Here is a 25111-nt window from a genome sequence, read left to right as displayed (position 1 = left end):
GGTGTAAAACATCTAGCACAGTTTTATGCATCAGTTTTTTTTAAGTTAGCTGTTTGTTGTTACGTTTTTATCTAAATATTCATCGTAAAAGATCCTGGCCAAAATGTCCAGCGCCAGAAATGGACATCATTAAATGAAATGTACCACCAGAACGTCTTCCCCGGCAGCATCCATTTTCGTGCACCCAATTTTGGGTGCTGAGAAGTTATTTATCGATCCGGAAGCACATCGTTTGCTTTGATGATCGAACCAAGGAAATGGCTTTCTAATATTAAACCTACCCGACCGTTCTAGATCACCGGTTCGAGGGCGAAAATGGCTTTGAGAAGGGGGAGTTTTTTTTGTTACGTTTTTCCCCATTTTTATTTTCCCTTTATTTTGTCTGCCAAATGCGGAAAATACAAATGGAAAACTCTGTGCGACGCGGTACGGCGTTAACCATTTTATCATTAGGACACTGGTGTGGCGCGTCCTTTCACCTTTTTCAGGTTGAGTTGAAGGAGACTTTTATTTTGTCTGCCTGCAACCACCGGCGGTCCAAAATTTTCTCGCTCTCGATCCTGACTTTTGACACAATTTTGAAATGGTTTTCGTTGAAGGGAGTGGAAGGGAGTTTTTTGTCTTTTTTCATTTTTTTTCGATTAGGAAATTTTCTTCTAATTTAAATAATTTGCGACCGGAATGTGCGCTGAAGGATAAAGAGCGAAAAAGGCAAAAAAAGACATTCAAATTACAAAAAAAAGCGCAACTTCACCCACACACCGCCGATACAGCGCTCCGGGGAAAAAAAGAGAGCAAACGCTGAGCGCAGAGTGTGGAAATGGGAAAATGTTCAACTTGACCGTCACGCACCGTCGGCTGCGTGAACTTTGCCGGCTTTTTTTTTGTCTTGTTTTGCTGCGAACGAGAAACAAAAGCGAACCTGACCAAACGCCGGTTGATTCGGTGGGCTTTATAAATTTACATCCGCCAAAAAAGCCCCGTTTTCCTGCGAGGCTGGCCTTTTTGGGATGGTTGGTTTTGTTTTTGTGTAAACTATTTTTTATTTTTTTTGCTAAACAAATTCACTTCATTTAGTGGAGAAAAGAAGGGAAGGATCTTGCGCACGGGGGGCTACAACAGTGGGAAGCAAATATTAGAACCGACCCATTCTGTTTTATCTCTAATTCAATAAACGGTGTGGTGCCCTTTAGCAGAGTAACGGCTTGTGGAAGGTTTTTTGTAATGGAAGAAAGGAAGAATGGTTCTGCATGAGGGAGGATTGGAGTAAGGGATCATATTGTAGTAAAAATGTGGTCAAATAAAGGATAAAAATGGACCCCGGTGGAAGATGAATTGAGCTTATTATGATTCCTACGACAGTTGGTGGTTTACGAGTTGTGGAACGGTTTTATGATGGTATTTTGCAAATCACTTGCATAAGGAGAATTAAAACATAAAAAATGATGTTAGTAGACATACGATTCTAAAACTAAAACATTCAATTTCAAGCAGAATTTCAAGTGAATCTCTTCGAACAATTCTGAACAATGTTTATCGATTGCTGCACGAGACATTTTCATGGAAAATTTGCTTTATTCTTCCAACGAAAGTTTCTCCGAAAGGGAAAAGACCTTGCTCTTCTAACAATAAAATGGCAATGTTTCAAATGAATTGAAACAAATTTGCTCTTATCATTCGTACCAAGAATCAGCATCTTCAATTGACTGACGTTGATTATCCTGGAAATGTATTTTTACCCCAACTGCAGCGGAATTGTGATAATCATCACAAAATAGGGTTTTTTTTTCTTTCGAAACGGCACTGGATTTTTCCGCTCCATTCCGAGAGCGATTAACATCTCCAGTTGACCATTTCATGCTCATCGTTTCCATCCGATTGTGCTCGTTCCTTCCTTACTAGCCCTCTGAATGGGTGGAAAAAGAACTGACCAAAGAATGCCCTGAAGCAAGTCCCCAATTCCACGATGAAGTGTTGCTAGAGCTAGAATGGGTGGTTGTTTTTTTTTCGTTGTGTGTGTGCTTCTTCTCATACCCGTCCGATAAGAGCGGCCCGATAAAAATGTGTCATCCGTTCGACACCGGAGCCGGAAACCCCGGGAGGCAAAGCGCTTTCGAAAGCTTTGAGGTTAGGGATTGTGAACCGATCTGCAAATCTGCTTTCTTCACCTCACGCTCTACCGAGAAACCATAGAGAGATGGAGAGAGAGAGAGAGCGAGTAGTCCGCATGATGATGGTGGTTTTCACACGTTCTTTTGCTTCCGTGTCGGCAGTATCATCGTCACCATTTCCGGTGCTCCCCGACTCTCCGGCTAGCAAACAACAACATCAACGAATCGGAAAAGAAAGATAAAAAACGGTCCATACGCCCATTGCTCGGAGTGAGGCCTCCGCTTGGTTGGTATTATTCAGCAATCAATTGCCTAAAAAATGGTCTTTTTCTATTAGTTTGGGTTGTTTGGCCTCCCGCTTCTGCCCTGCCACAGTTTTTGACACAGTGTGTGTGTGTCCAAGGGCCGCCGGTCATCGGTTTGAAGTGCCTTTTTCCGGTGTTAGAAAATAGAAGCGCCTCCAGGCACAAGCACACAGGCCGAAATAGGCCATTTATTATTTTTGATTTTTTTTTCGCCAGCCTCGACAGTTCTTACTATTCTTACCACTCTCGAACGGCTTGGGAAGATGGACAGGGGAGGCTTTTCTGTAACGGTAATCGTACGCGTCCAAGCACCACACCGTTAGGTCTGTCCGCGTCTGGGTAGAATCGATGGGTTTTTGCACGTTTTTTTACTGCTTCCCTTAGCCACTCGACTGTTTCGGGGAGCACTTCTTTGGAGAACACTCTGTTAAGCTTACTTCTAAGTGTTGAGACGGGGGGGGGGGACTGCTTTTTGACATACTCGGGGGAATAATGATAAACTTCCGGCGTAGCAATCATCATCGGCAAGAGCTATGACAGGCCGGCAAAAGAAACATCCGGCCGGTTCAAAGTATCAGAAACTATCGATTTTTTGTCGATCCTACAATTTTCGTATGCACTTGAAGAAAGCTCTCGAGTGAGAGAGAGAGAGAGGGGTTACTTGATGCAGAGGTACATTAAGCACTTCAGCTCAAGCATATATTTCCCTGCTACGATGAAAGCTCTCCGAGGGTGAGCCTGAAGTACCGCTCAAGAAGTAAAACAAAGAAGAGGCAAACAAGTTTCTGGCTGTGTGGCGGTCTAATCAATCATTTCCTGTCCTGGGGCTCCTATCAGGAACTTTCACAACCCGGCACAAAACGAGCTCGGGGAGATGCGAAAACGTAGTCATCATACGAGCACACGACGCCCCATTAGATGATCGGGAAAGATGATGGAGTCTGCAGGTTGAATCACACATTCAAAAGTACGATTATTGTATGCTGCAATTTTCTGTGACTATAATTTGCCACTTGACTAGGCTCTCCCTCCCAACAAAAAGGTAACTATCGGGTCCGAGTCACCCGAGCACTCTGAGCTTCAACAGGAGTGTGGCATCACTTGAAACAGCTGAAAATGCAGCTTGGAGATATGTTACCCGTGTTCCGGTGGATTACTGCATCCTAAACGAAAGTCCGGTAATATTACAGCCGGATCTACCGCACCGGTTTTACGAGACCACGAGACGATGAACCCCGATGTGCAGACCGGATTCGTTAGCAAACGCCGCTGTGCCGGTGCGTCTCTATCCGCCATGTTGAGTAATCGCCATTGGCGGCGACCTCGCCAGTCGTCAGTGAGCGCTCGTACGCATCGGATCGATCGTAGTGTGCTTTTTAGTGTGTGCTGTTGATCGTGCAGTGTCGCAACTGTCAACTGATGTACAAGTGTACGTAGTGACGAAATCGGGAATCGGGATAGAATACCAACGTCAACGAGTAAAGGTTGTGACCTAGTTTTGCTTGTAAAATCCTCGGCTTTCATGAAACTGATATGCTTTTTCAACAGAAGAGTTGTAATTGTTGACGCTTCAACTAATATGAATCTTGTTATGTTTTCTTCGTATCCTTTCAGTTTCTTCCGTGAGTTGAGTCTTGAGGCACAAAAGAGAGAGAGAAGTGTGAAAAGTGAAAACACTGTGCAGCGCCATCGTGCTTGGGGTTCCGGCCTGGAAGAATATCTATGCAAATTGTATACGCGCGCACAAACGTTTCTGCAAAAGATTGAAAGAGAAAGAGCGTGTGTGTGAACGTTTGAGCAAAACAGTTTGGTGAAATTTTGTTTCCTTTCCTTTACATTTTGCAGTCTACAGAAATATTGGAGGAAAATCTATAGTTAATGCGTTATTCCCGAAAGTGATGAAATAGGTGTCGACAAGTAATTCAGTGCAGTGTATTGTATTGGTTCCTGTGCCAGTACCACAACCAAGAAGCAGTGTCAAGCAAGTGATATGATAAGTGTTTCCGTGCGTGAAACGTCATAGTGTGTGGTATAAAACCGACAAAAAAAACGCTTCACATTCCGACACCTGACGAGTGTGAATCTTTGAGTGGTGTTCGTCTTACAGCAGAAAATTTGTTGTTGGAGGCACTAGGCCCCATTCATAAAAGCTTCTAGCAGGAAAAAAAGGCATTTGACATCAAACAAATTCCAGTGCCCAGCGCGTGGTGGAGTAGGAGTTGTACGCCGAAACAACCCAACATCCGGTTGTCATCAGCACCGGCCGGGAACCGTCCCAACCAACCATCCCCGACAGAAACCTACCAGCACATCCAAGATGAATGGTTTCCGAGTGCTCAATTTTGCACTGTTCGCGTTCTGCTTTCTCTGTGAGTAAACGGACCAATTTTATTTCTTCCTTCTCCCCTCCCCTTTTACCCTCTCCTACGGGTACCCCTGTTCCTGTGTAATTCTGCGAGGAGGGAGGTCTATCCCCAAAATTCCTGGACACTGGAAAGTTGTCCACACAGAGAGCTGTTCCAGACCGCCTGCGAGGCTTGGTTTGACTTGGTTTTGTGAAGCACAAATCCTCGCCAACAGAACATCCTCGCTTGCAGCTGTGGCCCGCTGGTTCCCGCTGGATCCGATCCGGATTTGAGTCCTTCCTTCTTCCCTCTCGGTTACAGTAGAGTGTGCTGCAGCGATCCTTCCCTTTTCCTCCCTTGCAACATCCCACCTCACGAGCGGTTGGGACAGTTTTGGCCGTCGGTGATGGTTTTTGTGTGTACTGGTTGTGTGGGGCCCAATGCTGGGTGGATTGCACACTGCTGCCTTGCTGCTCGAGAATGTTGCGTGTGAAGTATTGTCTTCGGAAGCAGTGACGTTCCGCACCAGCACTCACACACACACATACAAACTCACCGTCTTCCTGCTTCCTGTTGAACCATTGCTTCCTGCACCACCATTGCATTCCACTCCACACTGCTTCTACCTGCACCAACGGACCCGAGGGGCTATGCGCTAACAATGGGACGGGTTTTGCTTTTTTGCCACCGCAGCGAATCTGGTGTTCCTGTGCACTTGATTTAGTCTGTGCTTTTCTAACCTTAATCCTTTACGAGGCCTGGCAAAAGGAGAAAGGGCTTTCAGTTCCACTAACCAGTAAGCTTTCCGGTTTTCATTTTACGTTTGCTGTCTGATTTTGTGTACTTACACACCCACACACACACACACACACACACACATTCTATAGCACTGTAACACATTACAGCACTCTGGCGGCCGCAGTGAGACGCGTGACCGCCCAGCGTGTGTGTGCTCACCTCTTTCTCCCACACACCGCTCCAGGAAACTAACTGCACTTTCGCTGCACTTTGCACTTACGCCGATTTACCATGCCTTTCGAATTTGCAAAATGTCGCGTGTGTGTTCGCTTACACTTCACATTTTGGGGGGGGGGAGGTTTTGTGTTCGTCCCGCACATTGTTTGCGATGTTTCACAGCTTCAGACAGCTGCACTGCAAGAGGAAAACATTGCAGAAGGGCCCAAAATGTGACGCGCATGGTGTTTTTTCTTTCTTCTTCTCTGTGATGTTGTTTCGCAGCATCCCGCACTGATTCGTTACCCTTCTCTTCACCCCCCCCCTCCCCCTTCCCGATTTCATCATCAAACAGGCAGGGATTCCGCACCAACCGACGTCATTGCCGTTTTATGCCGGCTCCCTAGCAAAGCCCCTTCTTTTGGTGTATGCATTTTCCGTAGCCTTACGCCTTTTGTGCGGCGTCTTCTCACTGTTTTGTGTTTTCCACTCACTTGGTTTGGCGTGACATCTGGCGTGGAATGGAATAAAGATTGGCCATTTGTTCTGTTTCGCTCGGTTGATTCTTTCATCGTGCTCGTCCGGCCCGTTTACGTCTTGGCAGTGACTTATCTTGAAAGGGGAAAAAATGGGAAAAGCAAGACTTTCTGACATTTCCCGTAATGCAACTCCTCCAGCTCTCGAATGCTGCCTGCTGTTAGCGTTATACGTTTGCTTGGGATGAAAAATAGAGCTTTTTCTAGATGAAAAATGCTACTCCAGAAGAGAACGTTTTTGTTTAAATTGTTATTCTGGGTGTTTAAACCCAGAGGTTTTTATTATATTTTTATTAAATTGATTACAATATATTACTAGAAGTGTTTGAAAGCATTCATGTGCTGCCGTTGCCAGTCACTTCGAACTCCATGTATTCCTTTTATTGGCTTCTCGATATTAGCTACCGTTTTTGTTAATGATTGTTGCTCTAATCACAATAATCACACATAAATTTCCTATTTGAATGCGGTATGATATTGTTCACAAGCTGTCTAACAAATTCTCTTACCGAGAGGCTCACACAAACACACTAACTAGAAAGCGGCACCACCCAAACCACCCACTCCCACTCATGTGCTGCGTGTTGTTTTCAAGTACAGCCGGGCACATTGCAACAAGGCACACTCAAACACACACACACGTAGGCAATAATGAACCATACCGATGCCCTTTGCCGATGCACCCGGCAGCCTACGCAAAGTCGGGCAAACGGTTGCGCGGTTTTCCGTCGAATTCCGTTCCCACCCGCATGATGTGTGGTCACCGTCACGCGCAAAGTGCATCGGCGCTAACCTTCGGCAGCCTTGTGCGATTCGTACCGCTTCCATCTCCCCTAATGTAAGATTAATTAAGACTGGCTGACCTGTGGCTGTGGCTGGCTTTGAGACCAAGAGCACGCAAAACTGTTCATGTGATGCTGGGATGCAATACAGTCGGAATTGGGAATTAGAGAGCAATCGGAGAGTGATGAAACGAGTAGCTTTGGACTATCTCAATCATTGACAAGGAACGGGCAAACGCACCGGAGGAAACTTTAACGATTTAAAACCCATTTTACAAAAGGTGCATTAAATCATTGGACGGTAAAGTTTGTTGTTTTATTGTCTATTGCGATGTAGAGGGTTTTATCGGTTCCATCCAACCGGAGCGAATGAACCATTGAAATGAGCCCTGTGCCTCACGGTATTGCTGGAGCACGACACCCGAACCTTAAATCACGCTTTAGTTGCTGCTGCCTGCTACTTGGGCGCTTTATCGAGCGTAAAGCGGCGCTGCTTTGCAGTTCCATATTTCAGCTTCACCCAGTGCGCGCATTGCAATGTATGATAGTGATCGGGAGAAGCGGGAGAGCGATTCGCAATAACCATTTGCATAGCCATTAAACCGAGATCGACTAAGCACCGTTGGCTTGGAAGCGTTACGCGAAAGGAACGTTTTTCTTTCATTCTTCCCTTTAAACTCCAACTCAACCCAACGGCTCCCCATCCTTACGCTCGTTACGACATCACAGTGGTCACCGGTCGGTCGGTTCTGGTTGTGTTGGTGCTTTTTTCCCCGCTTCCCTCGCCCGGTGTGACTTTTCTATAGCCTTGCTTTGTGGGCTCAATTCCATAAAATAACATTTTCATTACATTCGCGACTAGAAGCTCGTGTTCACTCGCAACCAAGAGTAATAGAGCGCATGTATGTGTGTGTTCGTTTTGAAACCCATCCCGGCGGATGTGAATTGATTCTATTTTTCCGTTTACTGCTTCTGCAGCTCGTGTGCTTCATTGGAGCGGTCAGTGGAGCGCTACACATGAAGACAAATGGCTGGAAATCCGTTCGAGAGCAAAAAAGGAACAAAAACAAACACAATGCGGAGCGCATTCCGTCCACCACCAGCGGATGGGGGGACCACCCGCCCCGAGGATTGCTTGCTTGATTGGTTTTACGAATGATTTTCCCATGGCTTTGCTATCGAGCATAAATTACCTCACCATTTACGATCGGTCCTGCTGCTTTGCTGTGGTCACTGGGCAGCGAATGCGACGTGTCTTGGCAGTTGAGAACGTGGCGGTGGGGGGGGGAGGGGCGGGTTGAAAATCGATAAACTTAAATTTACATCCATTTGACGTTCGGTAGAAACGGGCGCGGGATTCACTTTCGCGTCCTTTTGGCTGTGACACCTTGCGGCGGTGCTTTTATGGGACTGATCCTAATCCAAACAGGCATTATTTCGCTGGCTTGAAGGTCACCATGGCTACCAGCGCTTCGGTTGGCGCTTGAGTTGCGAAAGTAGAAACAGTTTCTCAAACGTTTGCTTCCCACCCGATCCGGGGGTAGGTTATAGTTGGGTGCTTCCGAAAACGGAACAATCCGCGATACGACCACACGAGCTTCATGTTGCTGTTGCATCAAACGCTCCGGTGTCATACGAGAGCGCTCCGTCGAGTGGATCCCTCCGCAGTCGAGTTTGCGGTGCGCTACGAGTTGAGTCTCTCTATGGCGCCAGAACGGGGAGCTCTAAGTGTGCCAATAAGCGGCAATCATTGATGGCTAAGTGAAGGAGATGTGTAGATTGGAGAAGGGTAAAAGCCTTGGTGACAACAGGCCACCAGATTGGCGGTTTCATCCCATTACAAGTTTCTCGTACCAGGTGGACCCAACGTTCCTCCAATCGGGATGCATTCGATACGATGGCGGATAATGTCTAGTACCACTAGTGATGGTACTAGAATCCGGGTGTAGTGTCAAGGCCAATGAAATGGTTACCTAGAAGTAATTAGCATGTACATTACTCTAATAATGTATTTCCTTTCTGTTTAGTAGATCACACACAGACAGCTTGTTACGTGCGCACATCACGAGGCTACTTACACATTCGATCCGACCCGAGAGGTTAGTCCGGTCCTGCCAGAGTCAGAGGTTATCATACAGTCCACCATCTTGAATGCAACAGTGTATACGCTCGCAGCTTACAATGTGTGTGTGTGCGATAGCTACGCACGCCATACGTATACTAAGCGTATACTAAGCGCCTCATACGATCGTTCACGAGTGTGGTGCGTTGTGCGCGAGCGAGACCTTCAGCTGGTTTTACTTTCATTACCAACTCGCGTACTATTGGGAACTGGGTGAGAGATCAACTGACTGTTGCTGGTGTAACTACACCGCCGCACAATGCTGTTGCCGTATGTGCAATGCTGCAAGTTCACCACCCGTTGGGGTGGGTTTTTATTGAAGATCTCTATCACCGCGTGCGTGCAATGTAACGAAAGGGAAAACGAAATTATTTAACGCAAGCTCGTTTTGCTTTGTGGATTTTTTTCCCTCTTCTTTCTTTTCGCTATGTTTGCTGATGAAGCTCGCAGGCATTATACACATATCTATTGAGCTTGTACACGCATGGCGGGCGGTTGGGGCCATAGCTTTGGTGTGGTATGGCAATGCGATTGTTATGAATTTCGCGTCAAGATCCTCTGTATACGCGCGCACAGTGTCTTCCGTGGCCGTACATCGACCGGATGAAATGAAAGTCACTTGAGTGGCGGGCACGTGTGAGCCTGGCCGCCAATGAAAGTGATGCCCCAGATACGGTCAGGTGTGATTGTACTCGCGCTGGTGGCCTTTCACTACTCGTCGCCCCGCCTGTCGTTTGATACGGCGATCGTGCAGCGGAGTCTGCGCTGATTATGAAAAGCAAAAACAAAAACCATATTATCCAGGATTGATGGGAAAGGTAAGTGCACTCATTTCCCTTTCAATTTTCCGCGCCCGTTACAGTGAGTGTGGTTTAATTCGTTCGTCGCTTCGACCTCCGGACGGGAGGAGTTGGAAGCTGATCGCTGGCAGTTGAGGCACGGTTTTTATAGCCCGGTCATCCCCATTGGGTAGAGACACACTAACTTGGAAGCGTTGCACAATTGCCGCGCATTGCACTTGGCTGAGCTGGGCGGAGAAAACAACATTCACTTTTTTGTTCCTTCACAGCGCAGTGGCGGCCTGTGTGCTACTTACTTAATTGAGCCGTACTTCCATCGGTGTTTCTGTGTTTAAATTGTGTCGATGGGAATGGTTGATAGTGACAAGAGTTTGATTTTCCACCAAACAAAACCCTGAAGCAGTAAAGCGAGCCACAGGAGGAAATAGATGCGTATCGATGGACAAGGGCCCTTTTCGGGTTGAGATTAGCGTGAAGCAACCAATTTACGTGCCCTCCCGTTATGATCACATTCCAGCTACATTCTACTCTCCCCGGGAAAAGTTTGAATCTTGATCAACATTGTTTGTTGATTTTGGGTAACTGTATCTAATTGGAAGTTCTTCCCAGACTCCTCGGCTGCTCCAGTTCCAGTGCCAAGCTCACCAAACAAATCGATCTGGCTCATAATCGAGGGAGGGTATAATTTTCATAAAGTGCCAAACATTCCAATGCCTCCGCAGTAGCGTTGGAGCGTGTCGATGCCGATCAGCGCAGGGTTGAGGTAGAGAGGCAAACCAGAGAAACAAAACAAAAACATTCCAAAACGGTTGGTAATTTGATCGTTGGAGGAGACTCCAAAAATTGATTTTCACTAAACATTTTGAGTAGGCCGAGCTTCCCCCTCGCTCGACTTTCGATGAAAGATGCCCCAGAAATGGGCTGAATCATCGTTCCAATACGATTCGATTTCATCCATGACCGACACCTGATCTAGTGTCGCTGGTTAGCTCACTTGTGAACTTGACTGACGATGACGATGGTGATGATGGTGATGGAAATCGACGGCCGGGAAGGTTAAAAGTGCCGGCGGTAAAGTGTTTCCAATGCACGCACGAGCCATCGTTCCGCGGAAATCGAAGGAATCGAGTCGATGCAGCAGTACACCCGTGAGCCATTAGTACAATTCCGCTTGGGCCGCTTTGAACGCGCCTCAATGAATTTCTCCCGGTTTGAAAACCCGATGCTATCTTAATAGGATTTTAATTGGAGCACAGTCGAGCGGACTGGAAAGCCTTGATGACGACGGCTCGCTACCAAACACAATAGATCACCGCGAGCGAACGAGACCTTCGGGTGTCATACGAAGGGCAGTAGCAGCAGCAGTAGCAGCGTGCAGGCCGCTACCGAGACACGCATTCTGCGATTAGTTTAGTCATGCGGGGTGGGATTTTGTGTTTTCGTTTTTGTTATGCTTTCGATGTGCGCGTCATTGCAAGCATTACAACACGTCCCGTGGTCTGGGGAGGGTGTATGGGATGACCACAACACACTCACACTGGAAAAGCACTGGTCCCTGGTAAGATGCCGGATACTGCCGGGTGAAACGTAAAATGTGAAAGTCGTAAAACCTCTCCTCCCCGGTGGGCTCCGACGGCTTTGCTTAAACAGCTTTCGATCCTCTCTCAAGTCCCAGTTCCTTCCCGAGCTGCGGGATCTTGAATCATCAGCGATTGCACTTGAACGGCGAAGGAAGCAGCACGTCTTCCTATCTCAGTGCAGTTGCGGTCTCCGGAGCCGTGGCCGGAAGATGATGTGGTAGTTAATCGAACTCAAACACGTCATATTGTCGCTTTCACCCTAGAGAGTTGGGGGGCTCCGTGTGTCTGCTGCTGAGGAAATGGGAACGTCTCGAAATATCTTCTAACGGAGATTCCCGTAGAGACTTTCGGGCGTAATCCTGCTCGTTGCGCTGTTCGTTTAGGTTGGCTTGAGTAATCGGCATCCGGTGGCTGGGTCTAAGTGTGCAGACGGCACCGGGAATCATAGAAGCACCGAGATACGAATACCCGCCGGCAGTTTGGATGCTCCAATCACACACACACACCAAACTGATTGGAGCGGTACATTGAATATTGAACGCAGCATGATGGAATGTGGTGCAGATTCGTCTGCTATCGAACGATACGGAGACGGAAGCCTCCTAGGCCCCTTGCCGCTGCTTAGCCATTGAGCGCAATTATCAACCATTATAAAACAGTACGTGCAACAGCATTCCCCATGGAGATGATGGCCTATCTATAATGTTCGCTCGAATTTCCAATTTATGTCTCTATTTAAAAGACCACGTTCACGTAAGCGTTAGGGGAGTATGCCGGATAATGCCGACCATCAAGAGCTATTTAGACGCGTGAGGTGAGATTTTACAAAACTGATGATTTATCAGGCGAGGTTACCACCGCCTCAACGGTGCGATGGTGATGGTGCTGATTGCCGGGTCTGTGGGGTTTGCAAACTGGTTCTCCGGGTTGCTCGAGAGTCCACAATTATCTTAACAAGTGTGTGCCGTTCTCATCTCGCATCACTTCTGTGAGCAGCGGGAACTGGTATCAGGGGGGAGAGGGGAGGGTGAAGGCTTGCTCGATACATTGCCCGTGGTGTAATTAAATGCATAACTCAGGTTTGCCCCCTTACTGTTTTACCTCGGTGTGTTTGCAGGCTCTAATTGCAGAAGTTTGAAGATCGACTTACTGTACACACCTGCAGATATGAGAGCTTGTGATAAATGCGGCATTGGTCAGTCGGTGGGCTTAGAAACTGTACCGTACTGTTTGCAAGTTATTGCGTTGCTGATTTTATTGGGTGTGTGCGTTTTTTTATTTGCTTTAATAATTTCGTACGCATTTTAACCTCATTTTCGCACACCCGTATCTCGGTCACTCGGTACGGCGATTGTCTGCGAATGAATCCCCGAAAGTGAACGTCCGTGCAACCCGTGCGGGAATCGAGGATAATTGGTCAAGCTTTCCGTGCGGCGTGATGTGCGATCGTACTACGTGGGCTTGATCATGATCATTACCGAACGCTTCCGAAAGCGATCGTTCGGACAGGCACCGCATGGCCCCGATGGCCCGATACAATTGCTCATCGTTTGTCATACAAAATTGTTATTTGCTGTAGGCAGCTGTGACATACACACGTACGCACACACACAAAAAATCCCATTTTCATTACAACCTTTCCCTGCGGGGTCGAACAATGGACCAATAATCTGCCGCACAGCAATCCTTTCTAGCCTTCCTGAGCTGGTCAGGCTACTGCTGCTCTGCTTCATCGGACGGTGCGTTGCCCTGACAGGTGCTCCATTAGGGCCACTCACAACGCACCGTCCGCGCTGGATAGAAAGCGATCAATCACCCGTACAACAACAAAGGCGAAAAAAACAGCCATCGCAATCGAACGGTGCCGCCAAAGTTTGGTGCGTGCCGCAAATTCGAGCAATAGCAACCACAACAGCAACAAAGCACACATTTTGATACATTCTCCCTGCCTTATTTCGCTCCCGCTACGTCGGCGAAGGATTTGGCGAAGGATGTATCGGATCGGTGAGCGCCAATGACGTGAAGCAATCCGTTTTGTGTAATAAAACACACATAAAAAAACCATTGTGCCGACACGTGTGTGGGACGATGGGACGGCGCGCACGTGTAATGGTGCCTTGAATGGTAACTAATTGCCCACTATCAACTACCGCACGGTGACGTGCTTCTTTGTAGGTGCCACACTACGAAAAGAAAAAAAGAGCTATCCAGTAACAAATCACCTACGATAAAATGGATAGCTATCGGAGAAGTGTTGGTGTATGTGTATGTCTATGTATGTTAAAGGGTAGATTGCTTTATGAGAGCGCAATTGTTGTTTGGATGTTACAGCGTAAGGAGTCTCTTGGGACGGAGAGATGCGAAGATGACAGATAGCTGAGTGACGGGTGATAAATCTGATTAATTAGAGGTGTAATGCTTAATTTCAACACGTCACATTCTGGTCTGAGAAGCGTTCTGAGCGTCTGTGCCTCGACAAAGTTGTCCAATTCTCGAAGCCAAGGCGTGTCAAAGCCAAATTGACATAAAGTCATAACCATTATCACCTTAATAAAACTCAACTACTCAAAACAATTAATACTTCTGCAACTAATTACAGTTGTAGCAAAGTACAGCACCACCACCTTCATCAGGAAAGTTACACACCAAAGAAAAACACCGCCCGGTAAAAGGATGGTGGTTAAAAATGATTCACTGATTGGCTCGCTGGCGAAAGGCAGAAGAAGTTCTATTCAATCTTGGATAATTACTTTCCACTCAACACAACTGTCAATGGCTTAATGGAAGGAAAGCTCAACCGCTAGAACCGCTGTACAATCGACCCGTTGGACGATGCGATGTCTTTGACGTGCGTTAACTCTGTCCACCATGCTTCCACTCCGACGGTGGATGTGAAGCATAAGTTTGTGTGTCGCTCACAATTCATCAACATAGCGGTTTTGTGTCCGTGTCCGCACATTGATTATGTTTGCTTTCTCCAGTTGCCGGCGGCAAACTTTAATTCTGGACGTTTGGCGGAGTGCGGGTTGCACGATACCGCTGAAAAGCGGGGTAAGCTACGAGCTCGTTTTCCAGTGCTCGAGTTCATCGGGAGTTGGCAAAATAAGCAGCGTAGCTTTACAAAGTACCGCTTGCAGGTATGCGCTCCTGAACAGCTTGGTAAATATTAGTTCTACTAAGACGAAAATGCTTCAACACTGAGCAAATATGTTGATATGGATACACCACTATCAAACGGTACACTGCAAATAATCCTGTTGCAAGCATTCGCACCTCAGCCCACCGGCATTGCGCCGGAAGATAATCTCATTATTGTGAAATGTGATGAGCAGGTGAAACGCGCAACCTCCTCATTGGGAAACAGACACCGTTCTCTCAATAATAGACTGTCTCCTCGTACAGCTCTGCTACTACGGTAACTTTGCGACGAACTATGGAGTCATATTTCTCCCGGGGCCGTCTATTCAAGGATTTGTCAGGTCAGGTCAGGGGATGCTTGTTGATGGGACAAGAGCATGGAGCATCTACTCAAATAAAACATTCCATAAAGCGTCCGGTCACGAAAAGACCGCTGTTATCCCACAGCTCCGAAGAGCTTCATTTTCGAATGCTTCTCATCAATGTTCCAAGGATTAGTACGGTTCTGGGGTGAGACGTACTTTGCATATATGTGGAACAACGTGTAACCTACCAAAGTAAGTCACAAATACCGGGGGCAATATTTCACAACGCCCCCATTTCCACCACTCCAAGGGAAGCTTAGCGCTTTGCATCCACCTGTTCGTCGGTATTCATGAGCCCATCTTCAGGAAACCAACCAATCTTCCTGTGTGGTAATAATATTGATTGAATTTATTAGCGAACATATTCAACTGGGACTACTACGGAAGGGAGGCAAAACACCAATGGACTGAGTTCTCTGAAAGGCTGTAAGGCCGAGTTTTACACCGAACCACTATAGTCTGCATTGTTTAGCTCCATTCTTCCAAGGAAACTGACCGATACGTTCTACAAGCCTTAGGCGCTGGAAATCGCGAAGAGCTTCTAGGAGCAGGAGGCATATGCCTGCTCGGCACGAGTTTACCGTTAGGGCATCTTGTGTGTGCGTGTGTGTCTGTATGTAGTTGGTCTCCTCCGGAACCGAACTAGACCACATATCTAACGGTACGCCGGCCGGACGGTCTTCCAGCACAGTCTGCAACACATGTGTAATCGTAGAATCGTTGGCTTACACGCCCGTGTGTATGCTGCCATGTATTCAAATTAGACATGGCTTCATACACCTTCCTTCCCTGTCCCCTATCCTTCCCCTGCATCTTATTCGTGCACCGCTTTTGATAACATTGCAATTATGATGACCGTTGCCGCTACTGTTAGCCATCTCGTGTGGACCAAGAGATGTGGATCGTTAGCATTTTTTTTTATTTTGCTGCTACTCGTAAAGTGAACTACATTCCCCATGGCAGGCCATTTTTAATGAACTTGGCTGCCTGTTCATGTTCCAGTTTATGGCGTAACTTTGAAGTTTGGCGAGAACTGCACATTAGGCAAGGTCCGTACATAGGCGTGTAGCGGTGTGGCGTAAATTGGGCGGCTTTTGAATTTTTGATAGAATCTCAACTGTTGCAACACATGATGCCTCACGGGTACCGTTAAGCGGGCAAATGGATACCGGATGATTTACGTTCTACGATGGTGACAATAAAGGGCCGGAAAGTTTTGACTGTTTGATAATGGCATGTACTTGAAGGAGCCTATAGTGATGATTGTCCCATTTGGTTGTTCAAATGCCATGGAAAGATCTATTACAACATTCATTTTCCCAAAGAGGACACTCCCCAATGAACCCTCTTCTAATGTGAGAACAGAGGTGATTGTCCCGCTTTGACATCTTTCACTTCTTCAAAAGGCACCGTTTATAGCACCGTAGTACGTAGATTTCATTATCTTGTGAACCATTTACTCCTCCGTGTACCATTTCAAACCAGATTAAGCATGATTTAGGAAGACATAAACTCATATCGGACGCCACCCGGTGCCTTCTAGCGCTTGCAAAACGCCTTTAAAATCGCTTCTTGACACATGTACCATGATTTGGATACGTAATTAACTCACTACGCTCTCTCTCTCTATCTCTGTGCTTCTCCCTCAACGCTAGCTGTAACCGTCTATGACATGAGGTAACATTTTCGGGCCAACGCCTTCAGGCATTTCAAATTTAACGTCCTTTCGCATGGTGTGTTCCCGGGGGTTTCATTTATCTCATTAGCCAGCAAGCAAAACATCGGGCGGGCTGCGCTCGATCGGGCTGGCCAGCTTTGGAGGAGTGTCTTTCTAGTAAAGCCTCAGCTCCCGAACGGATTGCAAATGTCAGGCTCGTCAACCCGCTGTTTGTGAGTGGCTGGTAATTTTTTAATTACTGTCACACTGGTTTCGATCGTAAGATGAAATTGTTTTCCCGCCCAAAGACGAACGCGATGGAAAAATGGTTCGCAATTTCCGTCCCTAATGACATTGGCAAAGCGGTGCGGGACTTTACCATTCCCATCCCGAAGACGAGCAGTTTTATGAGCGCTCTTGTCCCTTTTCTTCCAGACCCAGGAACTTCTCAGCGCTCCGTGAATGTTGCCAATGTTTTGGGGGGGAAAAGGCGAAAGTTTACGGTGCAAAACCTTTCTCACTCTGCCCTGTCCCCGGACATCACGCTAATTTGATTAATTACCTCAACTCGAGTTGAGTTGCGAAAGCTTCTGCTTCCTTGTGTTGAAGCAGAAAGCCTGCCGTCTGTGTGAGTGTGTGCGTTTATCTCGGTGTTGTTGTCGCTCCCCAAAAGGCGTTAGAGATGATGGGGAAGAAAAACACAGCAATAAAAGAAACACCCAGTGCCGTAACGATCTATTACGATTGCTTCAACCCAGTAAGTGCGTAATGTCCTGATGAGGCGTAAAAAAGAGTTATGACCATCCGCCTCGCACAGGACCCTTTTTCGGTGTCAGAGTTTAGTGCCCGGGCCGCCTCCCGGGGTTTCGTTCGAAATGACCCATCAAGTGAGAGAGAGAGAGCGAGGGATCGCAGCACAGCATCAGCAACGGTCTCATTTGTGGTCTAGCCCGACCTCCCAAGGGTGGGTCACTGTGGGCACGGGTTGTGAAATCACTCAATTACAGACACATACACAGGGGAGGGGTGGAGGAGGTTAGAGGAAGAAATTGGGTAATTTCGGTGACACCGAGAGACCTCGCCTTCGTGTTATGGTTACAGTTGCACTTTGCCAGACTTAGATTGCGTACATCTTGCAGTAGTCGGCTCGGGCCAGAAGTTGCGCACACACGGAACATTGCCTACACCCTTGGCGTGTAATTTAAGATGCACTGTATGTGCGTGTGTGTGTTTGTATGTGTTCATACACGCGTGTCAAAGTGCAAAACGGCGCCCACCCAGCGCTCCGCTCGGAACAGATCGAGTCATAAATCTTTTGCAGTCGAATGCACATGCAATGATGTATCGTGGCAACTTGTTTACCGCATTCGTGCAACACCACCATGCATCCAGTGACAATGCGTCAATGCTACTGTCAATTGCATTATTCCATCCCACCAGGCGAGATGCAATCGAAATTACAGTCACGCTCAGCATGCGGTCACAGTGCATGGGAGAGATAGAGAGACACACAATAAAAGCGAAAGGAACGCAATGAAAGCAGTAAAAGTGAAACTGCCGGCTGAAAAGAGAGAGGGAGGGAGGAGCTGGCCATGAGCTTGCAACTTGGGCACACTTCCCATGGGCACCGATGCAGCTGTTCTTCTTTGACACACTTACCCCCTTTTTGTCCACCTTTCGATCGAAAGTTTCGCGGTCAATCGCGGTGAAGGTGCGCAATCGGGAAGTAAATCACTGGACGGACGGCAAACACGGTTTCCGGTGGCGGCGTTTTGTGCCCGGCGCAAGGAAAGGATGAAAGGATCAAGGTTTTTATAGCGGAGTGAACGTGTCAAGGATTAACGAACCATCGGGGAGGTGAAAGGGCAAATTATAGTTTTGACTTGCAAAATGGGATGGCTCCCCCTCCCAGCAAGTGGGTGTGTTACATTAATTTTGATCGTTGATACTCCTGATACGAGAGGTCAAACATTCGCACGATACTCCTGCTCGATTATTTATGTATTATGCTTGCATAGCGAGTGATAAGCTCCTCCGCATTACAACAGCATGCGCAGGGAATTCACATTTTGCCACAATATCCCCAACTGAAACCGAAGCCAGAGGCACTGCCGCGAAACACGAGTTGAATGGTGCAAAAACCGTTGACCGTGACGGCGAGTCTCCCGAAGCCGGCAGTGTGGCCTTCACGAGCCACTCAATAATTTTCGATGACCGTGATGGATGGATGGTTTTGCTTTCTTTTTTTTTCGGACCATTCCGACCTCCCTTTTCACTGGATTCGCGCGCGCAAAGGGAATAGAGAAAGGAACGGCAAAAGATTGTTGCAACTCGCGAGCCCTCTTCTGCCCGTCCTAAACCGTCGGGAAGTGTGTGCGAACATGGCAAGCATAAAAAGGCGAAGATAAACAAATCATGTTAATAAACTACCCGCAACCATCGTGGGGAGGGCGGGGCCGGAGGTTTGGGGCCGGACGATCAAGATTAAAAGCTATCCTTAGCGTTATTGAAAGAGAACCCGGCTGGCAGCTTTGATCCGACGGCAGCATCGTGCCGTGGGTGGAGTTGATCCAATTACTTCGATTTGCTCACTGACTGATGATGCGGACCGACTGCGGATGAGGAGGGATTTGCTTGATTTGTGTTTTTTGTTTCACTGGCCCCCGTTTGTGCATTTAGCAGCGATGCGAAAAAAAGCGTGTTATTAATGATTATGCTCGGCAAGAAATATGATATGCAAACAACGTCATTATGAACCAGCGCGTATCATCCCACTGGGCGGAGTGTGTTTATATCGTTCGAGTGTGCACGAGCGGCCAAAAATATCATCAAATGGTCGGGCCCTTTTTGTGTGTGTGCAATGAAAACATGCGCGCCAGTGCTTTCCTTCCGGTTCATTGGAAAACGGAAATGGGGAAGTGCGAGAAGAGCTGTGTGTGGTAGTGCTTTCCCGCTTTTCCCCATTTCTTTCCCGAGTGCACACGCCCGAGTGCGTCGTTCGATAAGACGCTGCAGATGATGGATGGAACTGCTGGATGCTCTGGTTGCGCTAGCCGGGCCGGAAGCAGCCCGCGGACACCGAGCACTGGACAAGTGAAAGTGCGGAAAGGGGTTTGACGGAGCACGACGCTTTAATCGGTACCGGGGGAGAAGGCCGGCCCGGCGGCTCACGGAATGGAAAAGGAATTATGATTGGCAGTTTTTGAGCACCGTCTTGTAGTATTAGTATCTTCGGTGGCAACGGTTTTTCAACGGTTCGCCTGTTCGCCTGTGATTCCCGGTGCGGAAAGATTGGCACTTCCGGACACCAGTGTGGTCCAACGACCCTACCAAAAAGGGTGCAGTGTTTGAAGAGGGTTTGAATCTTTTGGTTGTTACCCTTTTTTTGTGGGCAAATGGTTACACAGAGAGCGATACAAAAGTTCACACTTTGAGGGCGTTTGATCGATTTCAGTGCAACCGGAAAACGGGTATGAATTTAAATAAAGCTCTTACCAGAGTGCTTTTGCAGGTCCACCGATGGCATTTTCCGAAACCCAGGGGATGATTTTATTGATGATGGATGATGGCTTCTGTCACATGACGCGATGAACGATGCTTTCTTGGATTAAAGGTCACGCTAAGGGCTGCGAAATACAATGCAGACATTGTGTTAATGATGCTTTAAGCAGAATGTATCGGTTGTTAAACAGATTTGTGCTTGTGTGGTTGCTGAACTGAAATACTTTAAGCTGTGTTACACTTGCTCTGTCTAACCTTAAAGCAATAAACAACATAGCTAGACATTAATGGCGTTAAATACTAATCAAAATCTATTGTTGAAAGAGAAACACTCGTTTTACTCGCCCTTTCTTTTCATAATCAACACTATTAGCAATAAATCTCTGATTCGATTTTCGCCCATAAAACGGCAAACTTTGTTCTACGCCATCGGCAAACAAACAGTGAAATCCCCAATCCCTCCCTCCGGCCACAAAACTCCATCCCTTTTCTGGCTCATTGGTTCCCCGGCCAGCGGCTACCGAAAGGATAAGTGCCCGCGGTTTCTTCCCCCCTTCTCACAGCCAACTTCCCCACAATGCTCACCAACCAAAGTAGGAAAATAATTACGTATAATTAAAACTTTAAATAATGCACACACAGAGACGCCCTCTCGCTGCCAACAACGGTCCTGCACCGAAAAGTTCCTTTTTCCGGGACGCCCATTTGCTTTGTTCGACCATTTTCCCGCGCATGCAGCTTACTTTTGGTGCACTCGCTGGTGCTGCGCTGGGGGTAGGATTTTTGGAGAAAGCACAACTTTTCATTGCACTGTTCTTTTGCTTCCTTTCTGAAACGTTTGCCCGTTAGATTGTTTGCGGCAGCTTGGTCCACACCGCTTGGTGCAGCAGGAAAGAAAAGTTCAGTTTTCGGAGGTACCAGCATGGTTTCGTTGGCGCTTTGCTGCCTGGATGTACAATTTCGGGGCCTGCGTTTCATTGTCCTTGCAAATCCTTTAGACCGAAGGAATTTCGGTGTGTGTGTGTGGATGTTGTGTGAAGTGTGCTGCAGCCGGAAGTGCAGCCGAAACGGTTCGCCCAAATTCGCCCCGGCAGTGGTAAGCAGAACTTCGCAGCCGCGGGTCGCAGCACTCAGGCAAACGGTGATCGGCAAACAAAACGCTGCGGACGTCCAATTGCACTCGCCAAAGTTGTGTTTTTGGCTTGTTTAACCCTTCCCCCAATTGCCTCCCCATGCCCTTGTCGGGACGGGTTGTGATTCGTGGACGCACGTTTCCAAATGAAACTTCCCCCAAGGCCGCTTCTGTCCGGGAAGCAGCTGTTTTATTATATCTTAGTCGTTTTTTTGTTCTCTGTCTGCGCTTTCGGCCACTTTTTCGAGGACCGTACGCCACAAACGGCACCCGAGCAAACTGCTTAAGAAAACTCGTTTCAAATTGGCGGCATCAGTGTGTGTGTGTGTGTTGGCCGTGGTTGTCACGATGCAGCAGCAGCAGCAGTGCATTCATAATGCAACCGAGCTGTAAGCTGCATCAAGAAGTGTAGCGCACAAGGTGAAAGGAATATCCTCGGTTCGGGGTCTGCATGCGCCTGCAACTGGCCCATCATTTATTTACCTTGTACTAGGAGGGAAGCGAAGGGGTAGGGGCGCGTTCTTGCGGACACAACTGCCAATGACGCAAAGCAAGCATGCCGGCAGCCGTTCTTTTGACAGTTTCGCTGCTTATTTGGAAGACTTGCTACAAAAGATCGTTGTTTTTGTATGTTGATGGAACTCAATTTGCTGGTTGTTCCTGCCATTGCTTACCTTAGAAAAAAGGGGCTTCAGCAGCGAAGGAAAGCGTAAAGAAAAGCGATTCCAAAGACGTGAGGATTACATTGGAAGCACCCGTGAAGAGAAACAAAAGCACCGCGCCGTCCCTGCTTCAGGCCACTTGTAATGGATACGGATGGAGTTTACTTTTCGCCGCCTAGCAATCGAAAAACCGAATGCCACCCGTGCCACCCCCAAAACACTCCCAACGACGACGACGTTCCTCTTCGCCCAGAACCCGTCAATTCCGTTCAGTGTGTTACTACGTATCGGAAAGTGAAATGGAGAAAATTGAGATGCTTTTCGGTGAGATGAGGTGGCCGGGGGTGGATGGTTGAAAAAAAGGGAAACAACATCACACCACCACAGGCCACCAAACGGGGGAAGCGAACAAAGTAATAGCACCGCAACGAAAACAAAACAAAAAAACACATCCCTACAATATTAACAGCATTTCGTTTCCAATCGCTTAGCACCCTTGACAAGAGGGAACCAAGGGTGGAGGTGGGATGAAAATTTCCACAAAACATTCCAACGACCAGTTTCGGAAAAATAACGAGATGCTGTTGTGGTGCCTCGTTCGAAGCCTCCGCGGTCTGAGCAGAGGGGGGCGTAAAAGCAGTTGATTGGGCGTGCCGAAAATCATTTTACGAACTTTTTCGAGGAGAAAAAACGAAAACGATGGGCTAAAGTCACAACCACTCGGAAGGTCCTTAAAGAAAGGGAAAAAGAGTGATAGAGTAAGAGGGAGAGAGGTTGGTGGAATTGAGGTACAAAACAAATAAAGGAAATAGCAAACCCTGTCCGCCCTGCCATTTAGCTTTTCTCTTAGCAGCGCGCTGCTCCGTCGGAAACAATTCGCCGAGTGAAGAAACAATTGGGAGGACATTTTCGAAATTCATGACGCTGGGCAAGGTGCGGTGAGGTGAGGAAAACCTCATTCCTTCACCGCAAATTAGCTCTCGGTGCCAAATTCAACACCCACCCTTCCCCACCCCTAGCACAAAGGATAAACTTCCTGCTCGCTGTTGTGGTGGCGTCGGGTTTTCGCATTTGACAGTTGACTACTTGCAAAATTGGATAATTAAAATAGACGCTGTGATTAGAGTTTAACGCCACCGACTCTTTTCGCCACCTCGACAGATGTTTCCGACGCTCGTTCGCGTTCGTATAAAGGGCCGTGATTTGCGTCCATCTGCCGTCAGCCATCATCATCATCATCATAATCGCCGGCGGAGAGAAAGTGTCGCGAAACAAAGCTTTAAATACATTTTTGTACTTTTTTTATCGCGCGCTCTGCTTTCCCAGGGGAAAGCAAACACCCCGCAAGCGTCTCCGATTAAAGCACACTTTTGCTCAGGAAGCGAAACAATTTTGCAATGCCGAGATTCGGGCTGCAAAGGCAGATTCGCCGGAAAATTGCCATAGCAATCGTGCCGAATTCCTGATTGCGATCTTCACAACCGTTCAACCGATGGTGTGGGACAGTGGGGGACGGCGCAACTGCTGGGAGAGCCGGTGCTAAAAATGCTGTGCTTTAGCGCCAAATGGGACGGAAAACCCCCGGAAAGCGGCTGCCTCTTTTCACAGGTCTTGTCTTAGTCGGAAAATGGTTATTAGATCCGGTCAAAATGTTCGCCGTACCTTAATTAAATTGCCGTGGAGATGTAGGATGGAATGGTTTAGGGAGAGCGGGTTTCTCTTTTTTTGCTGCTGCTGTGACGTGGGGAGGAGTGGGAATACTGTGTGGCAATCGCCAGTGAAGAACTAATCAAATCTGTGTTGTGGATGGCGGCTCGTATGCATTCGAAATCGACAAGCAAAATCATATTTATCGAGATACGAGATAGAAGGAGCTACAACTGTTGGAAGATCATGAGATTCCCCCATTGAAGCGCCAACAAAGCCTGATTTTGAGCTTAAAACGTTAGTTTTATTGAATACTGTACATAAATTTGGGCGTTTTGTGGTGCCTATTGCATACGTTTAGGCAAAGAATCAATGAGAACGCCTAAAGTTATGCAAATTCAGTTAAAAATTGCTTCTTTATGCACTTATTTAAATCCAAGCAAAAATTCACACAAGATATTTGCTCAAGAGAATGAACAACTGTTTCTTATCCCGAATCCGCATCGTTCGAAATAATAAAATTCAATCAGAACGGTGAACATTCTGAGCGAATGTTTGCTTCCAGCTGGATACGAACGCTCTGCTTTATCTTCATCTTAAATCCACTGGCTTGGAGGTTAAAGGTCAGCCCAGTTTGTGTGCTGTTGGCCCCGGGTGGCACACACACACACACACACAACAAATTGCTCGCCCGAAAATCACCTCCAAAACGATCTCGACGGATTTGGCCATAGCACGCCAGCCAGCCGCTCCGGGGGGAAACCGGGAATTGGGTCCAGCACCGCGCGCAAAGAAACCGCACCAACAACAACAACACCATCATTACCGATTCCGGTCACATGCGTTCCCATCATCAGCACTACACCGCAAATCATCAAAACGGACATTCAGCCCCGGAGGCTTCCACTCGGAGTCTCATCGCGCTCATTTCGTGACAATGACCGTTTGTGGCGTTTGATGAGCACGCGCCGGCCGCCGGCCGTCCCCTTGGGGGGAGGTATAGCTTCGTTACCAAAGTTTGCGGGTTTGTAGCTTTTCTGAGGGGATCTACGGACGAGAGGGGAGTAGGTTTTTGTTGTTTTTTTTAGCTGTTTCTCGCAGCCAAAAGTAAGATTGTACGCGCCCACACGCTGTCCCAAACTAATTTGCTCCGTGACGAATGTTTACATTTGGGGGAGAGTTGATTCCCCTTGCGGCGGGAGTGGGTAGGTGGTACGGAAAAACTTGCCCCATGTTCCCAATCTCACCGGTCTGTCACACACATACACATACACATACGCACACAATTATCCATCGATTCCGACAATCAGAGACCGAAGAGCAAAGAGCGCGTCACAAAAGGAAAGCCACTGTGTGTTTGGTTGGGGTGCGTGTCATTTGGACGGTCCACCAGTCCGGACACGAGTCGGAAGAAGCTTTCATCAGAAGCGACGCACGTTGTGCCCCACAGTACGCCCAACCCAACCTGGAGGCG

The 25111-nt window shown here is 47.6% G+C and overlaps 1 protein-coding gene across 3 annotated transcripts in view; it reads left to right on the top strand.

Moving 5' to 3' along the window:
- LOC5667484 (proteoglycan 4) overlaps positions 1 to 25111 on the top strand; it is a 64444-nt gene that overhangs the window by 23788 nt on the left and 15545 nt on the right. For all 3 annotated transcript variants that reach the window (XM_061641168.1, XM_061641167.1, XM_061641166.1), the window contains exon 2: positions 4262 to 4785. In XM_061641168.1, the coding sequence (XP_061497152.1) occupies positions 4734 to 4785 (52 nt within the window). In that variant the 5' untranslated portion in view covers positions 4262 to 4733. The remainder of the gene's footprint in view (positions 1 to 4261; positions 4786 to 25111) is intronic.

Source organism: Anopheles gambiae, chromosome 2 (assembly GCF_943734735.2).
Source record: "Anopheles gambiae chromosome 2, idAnoGambNW_F1_1, whole genome shotgun sequence".
Taxonomy (NCBI): Eukaryota; Metazoa; Arthropoda; class Insecta; order Diptera; family Culicidae; genus Anopheles; species Anopheles gambiae.
This window is presented reverse-complemented; position numbering and strand designations above follow the sequence as displayed.